At 34.8% G+C, this 7,891-nt stretch overlaps 1 protein-coding gene across 3 annotated transcripts in view; it reads left to right on the forward strand.

The window, feature by feature from the left end:
* The window catches only part of IPO11 (importin 11), a 114,555-nt gene that overhangs the window by 55,275 nt on the left and 51,389 nt on the right, over window positions 1-7,891 (forward strand). For all 3 annotated transcript variants that reach the window (XM_063180718.1, XM_063180717.1, XM_063180716.1), the window contains exon 29: window positions 208-329. In XM_063180718.1, coding sequence (XP_063036788.1) covers window positions 208-329 — 122 coding nt within the window. The remainder of the gene's footprint in view (window positions 1-207; window positions 330-7,891) is intronic.

The following is a 7,891-nucleotide window of genomic DNA, read 5'->3' on the forward strand; positions in this document are numbered from 1 at the left end:
GCTAATGGTATGTAGGGTTCAGGGCCTAGAAGCATTGTCATAGAAAATGTAAAAAGTACATGTTGCTTATTCCCTCTGTCAGGTATACAACTGTGTAGTGGCTTTCCAAGACTAAATAATGTATTCATTTGCTAGAAAAATTAAGTTCTTTTCGAAACACACTGATGTACTTATAATTGAAAAAGAACATGGTGTTTCCCAATGCAGTCGGACCAAATTCTTGGTAACATGATTGAAATGTGGGTTGATCGGATGGATAACATCACTCAGCCAGAAAGAAGAAAACTTTCTGCTTTGGCATTGCTTTCTCTTCTGCCATCATTAAATAGGTAAGCAAATGTACAATATATTAAATAAGAATACTTCAAAGACCCTTGGAATTGTTTTTAAAGTATTTCACCATTCTGCAGCTAACTATTGTATTTCCAATACAAATAGTTTTATTTGCTTGTTGTTCTCTGCCAATAGAAATTTTATTAAGACAGAAATTCTGTGCTACATTATATTAACTTCTTATTTGGCTTCAAAAGCATTACAGTAACCTTTCTTCCATTTCATAGGAAATGTCATTTAGGTAAAGTGAGGAACCAGCAAATTTTATTGTTGGTTCTCATGTTAACTTAGAACTATCTGCTTCTCTCATCTGTGATTATGTAGTTGCTTTAGTTGACATGTTACTATTTTGGTGTCCCTTCCAGGGAGCAGTGTTCAGTTTTCTTTCCTGTTACAGGTGATCTGAACTTTCATCCTGGTTTTCTCCTTTATGACATTAAGTGTAAGAAAGAGTTGCTATGGAAGACTGTGTTGTTTCTGTGAAACACTATAGGTTTTATAGCAAGGAGATTTTCCTATTATCCTTTCAGTAGCCATTGTCATTCCTGGACATACATAGAAAATGCAAGTTTTAAATGAAAATGCTGAATACACTGACTTCTAAGTTGTCAATACTAGAAGTCATGTATAACACATTTAGGTGAGAGTTCAGTCCATAGTTACCTTCAGATTATTTTTGTGTGTTTGACATTCAGGAAGACCAGACTGAATGAGTTTACATTTAGTCTGTTGGGTTTCCTGACCATTCTTGTCTGTTGTATTGTCTGTCGAGAATTTAGATGTTGCTCCCAAAAAGCTATGTTAGTATCTGTATAATATGTAGTATCTGTCAAAGCCGTAGTCTATGTAGTCACTATCTAAAAAAAAATCAGGGAACACTTATGTGTAGTTTAGAGGCTTCATTGCTTTTTATATGCATAGAAATTTTTCTTTTTTTTTGATCAGATGGGTAGTCAGGATAACCATCTAGCTAAAGGTGAACCGAGCAGCTGCTTTAAAAGGTTTTTTCCCAGTAAATGTAACAGTATTATGTTGTTTATAAGTATATTTGAAATATTTTTAAGGAGATGTTAGCTAAAATGTAACGTGCTGAACTACATCTGTCTTCCTGTGAAGTTTCTGTTAGAGGAAGGAAAAAAATAAATTCCTTTAGATAACCATATTATTTTGAACTATGTTCAGCTGTTCCAGATTTCCTGCTGCAAAAGCCAATTATTTCTGGCAGTCTGTAACTTAATAAAACCTTCTCTAATGACAGCTTTATCTTTCAGTTACCCATATCATTTAAGAAAGCTGTTTCTCAAATAAAAAGTCTTTCTTTAGTGGATGTATTTATGTCAAGGCTATGAAAATTTCACTTATACAATTGATAGACTGCCAAACTTAGCTTCAAACTGAGTGTGTGAAATGGATTCTGTCAATTGATTGTTTCTTTTACTAGAACAATGTGAGTCACTCTGGTTTTGCTGTATCTCAGGGATTATACTACAGATACTTGCTGCATCCTGTCTCTTCAGGCTTCTTACGCAACTCCATTTGCACAGTTGAAACAAAAAAAAGTTTTAAATGGAATACAGTGTTTAAACAATGTTTGGATTAATGTGTTTTCAATGATTAATGTGTTGTAGTAATTTTTCCTGTTGGAATGCCTCACTAGCCAGTTGCCTGACTAGATTTTACTTTAGATATCCAAGGTAAATTCAGGATTTCTCAGCTGCAGAGGCAGAACAGAATTCTGTCTTATGTGGATGGCTGATAGGGGGTCTTGAGAATGCCAAAGTGAGAGTGAGATTCTTCCCTCAGCTTGCGGCTCTGTGGTGGCCAGGATTGGTACCAGTAGCAAGCTCAGATTTTCAAGGTTCTGCTGAAAGGAAAACAGGCGTCTGTGCTGTGTCTAACACTTTCTGAGAATTTTTTTCCTTTTGCCAGTTGTTTTCTCTAGCCTATAGCTGAAGCACTGGTTTATTTTAGAGAGGAGAGAGAGGTAGTAGACAATAACAGTGGGGGAAAAATGAAGATTACATGTATTCTCATTCTTCCCTCAGAGTTGTTTTATGCATAAAATTTTGGGGAAAGTTTTAAACAGTAACCATTTTTATTCTCTGTGTAATATTAGTTCATGGATTTTAATTGTTTCTCTAGTTAGTGATCAGGTTTATAATTACAAATATGTGGAACTCTAGACTTTCTGCATTTTAGGGGAAGGTAGAAGGTAGGTTCCAGCATTATTAATTTAAAACAGTTTGACACAAATAATTTTCTGATTCAAGAACAACACCTTTGACAGTGTCATGAGTGAAGGATTTTAGAGCAGATAAGACAGGACTCAGTGCAGAGCAGTTGTTCACAGTGGCTCTTGGGCTGACTAGTTTGACTAAGCAGATTATGAAATGACAAATTGTTAGCCACACTAATTTTCTCATCTAGGCAGTACCATACAGAGATAGACGTAATGGCATGCTTTTGGTATCAACAGTAGTGCTGCATTTTAATCATATGTGCTTGTCCTTCAATCTAGCATCCTGTTTATCTTCTCACAGCTGCACATTGCGTTAGTGGTTAGAAATTCACATTAGAAAAAGAACAATAACTGCTACTTTCCTGATTAGTGTGTTGCAGCACCTTTTCACGGAACAGTAATTTCCTGGTATTACTTAGGGTTTTGGCCAAATTAAATGTTATATAATTGTCTGCTTTTGCTATCCAGTTAATGTTAGCTTATTTTTTGATGTTTGACAAGTTCATGCATAGGCAATATTTTCTGTATTTTGTATTCTTACTGCCTGTTTATCACTCATCCATCCATGTACATTTTCATTAATTTATTAAAAAAAATCTTGCTATTTCATAAAGTAGGTTGAAGACTTCGTTCTTTAAACTGCTGTGTATAACAGTGGGGACCAATAACATTCAGGCAGGAAGGATGCACTTGTGGAGTGAGTAGCTCCATGTTAAGTACATGAGAAAAGTGTGGATAGACACACAGTAGCTCTAATGGGAATGGCTTTTTGAAAAACATGCAAGGACTTGAAGTTTTTTGGAGGAAATTTGTATTTAAGCTAGAGTGTGACAGCAACCTGGATGAGTAAATTCACAAATGTTGTGATTTTCCTACTGTTATCAGTCATTTGTGCTTGTCTACAACCTTAATGGCTTGTTCATGAACATACAGCTGCAAGAGTACTCTTCCAGGCTGAGTTGAGTTTTATTAGATGTGCCCTTAGTCCCTAAAGTAATGACTAGTGAATATGGTCAGTGGCAGCATTCTACCTCTTGTTTGTTGTAGAAAATGTGTGGGCCTCCACCACTATCTAGGGTTCTGCGTTTTGAGCTCTTCAGCATCCTTTGTCATCCTTGTAATTCCTGATGCCAGAGTGGCTAGAATAGTACTATGGCCTCTTCTCCTACCCATATCTATCTATCTGGAAATAATTAGTTTGCTTACTGCAGTGTAATGTCAGTATTACAGTGTTTTGGAATGTCCTTCTCTGGAGATATTGAAAGCTTTTAATGATTTATTTAGCAAAGTAGTTATCTTTTTTATTCCTACAGTTGTGTGTATTTTAGTGGAACACAACACTGAAAGATGCTAGAGAGTGATAGGAACATTTCTTCTCTAATAAGAAAATGGAAACAGATTTTGGAAGGATTATAGTGTCAATGATCAGCTTTGTTTGGGGTGGTTCCTGATTGTACCCACAGGCAGCATTTGACATCATGTTGAAAGCTAAGCACTCCCCTTCTGCAGGTGAATGTTATTTCCATGTCTGTCACTCTTGAATGGGAGATTGCCATGTTTACTTTTACTCAGTCAGTGCTTTCCAAAACAGGCCACAAACTGTGGTCCTTGGGGATAGGCTTATTTTTGGTGGAACTACCTGCGTAGAGTGGTACCATTCTGAAGTAGAGGAGACTTTACTGAGCTTAAAATATGAAGTATTTTAATTTATCTTTCTTCATTTTGGTTTCTGGTACACGAGTAGTTTTCATTTTACCCCTTTGAGTTAAGTATGTTTATGTATTGTGGGGAAGGGGTTAAGAGGTTCCCCAGGTTTCTAGTAATTTGTAAATGAATGTCTGCTTTTTCTCATTGTGTATCAAGTCTGATATGTCAGCCAGTATGAGTTCTGCCAGTTAGGTAATTGGCATTTTGTGAGTGTAAGCACTTACAGTATGCAATTATAAATATTCATTAGATTATTATAGAATTTTGCCACTGTCATTTGTTAAAATTACTTAGAAATTTTAATTTTCTTCTCAAAAAGTTGTCTATATGTAAAGTTAGCTAAATGGTAAGAAAGTGCCTAATAAAATGTCATGCTGTCCTCATGATAGTTATGTCCTCATTTATAAAGTCAGAATTTCTTACATAATTACTTGTACATCCTCATTTCTTTATAAGGATGATTCTCTGAAGCTATTTTATCTTCCCCTCCATTTTTTTAATCCCCCTAGTTAAAGGAATGCTCACCCACGCCTCTAATAGACTATTAGCATTTAAAGGAGCTCTTTAAAATATGATTTTGCAGTTGTCATCAGTGTTTGGCCGTGGATTTATTTAGCTTGCCTGACAGGTAACGGTGCAATTTTAATGATAAGAGTGAAAAATGTGGCTTTAGTCTTAGTCTGACTATCAGAGTCTGCATAATTCAGAAGGTTACACAGAGCACTGCCAACTTCTTTAATTGCATGTCACGTTATGGCATTGGCAAAAGGATGTACTCATTAAACTTCCCTTATTCACAGTCTCCATTAATTTTTCTCCTACACTTGATGGCTAGTATGGACTGGTCAGGAGCATATTATCTTTTCCCCTAAGACACTTAAACCTTGATTTCAAGGAAAAATGTACCAAGTGATAGCAAGAAATTGTCATTAATTGCATCTAAACTGCTGCAAAAAAATAACCTACAGTCATAAGGGTTTGGTTGCTGCTGCTATCTTGATTTTGTTTATGGCCTATATAAAATATTTCAGAAGTCTTTCCTAAAACTATTCTAATTAGATTTACCCTAAAATTTAAGATTTTAATTATATAAAAGCAAAAGATAACAGACGAACTAGCGTCCTTGAAACTCTTTGCAATGTATGGTTTACATGTTTGCAAATTAGATACTGAATAAGTAGTGACCGAAGTATAGCATATTACTAAAAATGTGTAAATATCACAAGATTGTACCAAAAGTAAAAAAAAAAATTCCCAAACCCAAAACATAGATTTACAACTGTTTTTGCACCTGTGTGTGTTGGAGCCGTTTTGGTATATCTGCTTATCTGTCTGTGCTACACTCTGTGAAATTTGAGACTGCCAGAGAGTAGCTGAGATTTTTCAGTGACTTTCTTTAACAATGCCAGACTACTATGATGAGATACCAGAAGTGATAAACACCACAACCCATGTCACTACAGGACCTTCTGCAAATAAGTATTGTCTTGAAAAATGATGTTTCATATTCAAATAATTTAATGAGAAAGTGAGTGTTTAAAACAAAACATCAGGTTTTGATATTAAAAAAATGCCCAAGTATAAAGGAAGCTTGTATTTTTAAGAAATAGCTATTATATTTTGTGTGTGAATATTCTCTGTAGTAGTTGTTAGGAACTGTTGATGTTTTCTCTGTTGAATATTTGGAGCTATCAGTTGTTAATGCCAAGTGTATGCCCATCCTGTCTCCTAAACTAGCAGGCGAAGTGTGGTTTTGGAATTGAATTTAGTTTTGATTAAATTTCTAGAAGTTGAAATTTGGGAAATTAATTTGAGTTCTTTGAACCTTTTGGTTTGAACTGCATTCATATAGAGTACATTAATGCTTTTATAATTTGAGCAGAATTGCTAAATATTGCAGTGAAAAGTAAAGGCTAAAGCTGTAGTGTTATTATCAGTATATCATATCTGTGTGTTATGTTCATGGCCACCCTTTTTATATTGCTGTTTTGTTCACAAACTTGGTGGTTGCTCCATAGAAGATTTAAATTTCTGAATAAAGAGAATAAACTACTTTCTCTAAGTAAGCTTTTAGTTTCATGAGAGCTTTCTGTCATATTATTTTACTGGAGTCTAAGGTCAAATTAGGTTTATGGAATGGAAATTTATTTTCATATCCTCAATGGGAAAAATAATTTTGTTGTTTTTACGCTGTGCAAGAGAGAAATTTTCAGTAAATGCAGCAGCAAGTCAGGTATCTTACTGAAACAGAAGCATCAAATCCTAGAAGGAATCTGCAATATTTGAAATGATCAGAAATGTTTTGGTAAACTAGATAATGAGAAAAAAAGAAAAGTGTTTCGGGATCTGATAAGTTAATAAGGTTTCAACAGTTCACCTGCCTACTGGATGTTAATTAAATGTTGATGTCTGTGCTACCTAAGCAGTAGTTTAGTTTCTGAATTGCTTTGATTTGGGGTCATATCTAGACATGATGTGGTCGGAAGGAAGTAGGGATTTGAAAAAATAAAATTGTACACTAGCCTAATTGTGGAGAATAAAAGTATAAGGAAGGAAGCCCTGCAAGAGCAGATGGTTGCTAAATACATAATGGGACAGCAATAAATAGTTTCACTCAAATAAGCTTAAAAGAATAATTACAGTGCTAAAATTATTTGTTCTCGTTTGTGGGCTTTAACAGAATTTTATAGTAATTATAAGAATGAAATCCCTTCTCAAAAATTCACTTTTGACCCTGGTTTTGAACTTCTTGCATGTTTTCTGTTGTATGTAAGTGGGATTTGGATGACTACTTTCTGCCACCTAATATTCATTATATTGGCATTAATGTAACATGGGTGAAGTGCTTGTATGTTCTTTCAGTTACTTTGACCTGTCATTTTATGCCCAGTTTGACAAATTGCTGTTACTCAGGCTTCATGCTTGTATTTACAAGGAGTCATAGTTGAATTAGATTTTAATGTTAAAAAGCCAATAGCTTTCAATATTAGTATATTAAGATGAAATTCACTTGTGGGTTCAAAAATAATTTTCTGTTACCATGTGAAGCTGTATTCAGGTAAAAACCTAGTAATGCTCTCTCTGCAGAAGAAAATTTGCAGTGAATGAAATATGAGAGCAGCCTAAGCTTGTTAGTGTTTCCTGTTTTTTTTTTGTACAGTTTTCAAAAAGTAATGGATTTTATTTCTAAGTATGAGCCTCTTTGACTAATGCTGATCCAAGTTACGTATGTATCCCACCTAGCCTTTTTTATGGTTTTCCCCAAAATGGTATCAGTTATGTGGCACATAATTTTGTATCTTGTTCTTAACAGATACTGCTTTTAGATACTTTAACGATATGTAGTATTAATGAAATAATAACTCTAAGATACATTGCAATTAGATCTGCAGGCAGTGCAGGCTGCAGTATTGACAAAGTATAAAGCAGGACTTCTCTAGATTTCATAGTGCAGAATGGAAGGAGCCATGACCTGGATTAAGATTTTTTTCTCCTGTTTTGGGCATGGGATTCAACTATCAGAAGAGTCCTTAGTGTGGTCAGAACCACAGTGGAGCTAGGGTTCAAGCAAAAGTTTTGTGAATATTCATAAGATACTTTCAGTGCAAGACC

Source organism: Melospiza melodia, chromosome Z (genome assembly GCF_035770615.1).
Source record: "Melospiza melodia melodia isolate bMelMel2 chromosome Z, bMelMel2.pri, whole genome shotgun sequence".
NCBI classification, from domain to species: Eukaryota; Metazoa; Chordata; class Aves; order Passeriformes; family Passerellidae; genus Melospiza; species Melospiza melodia.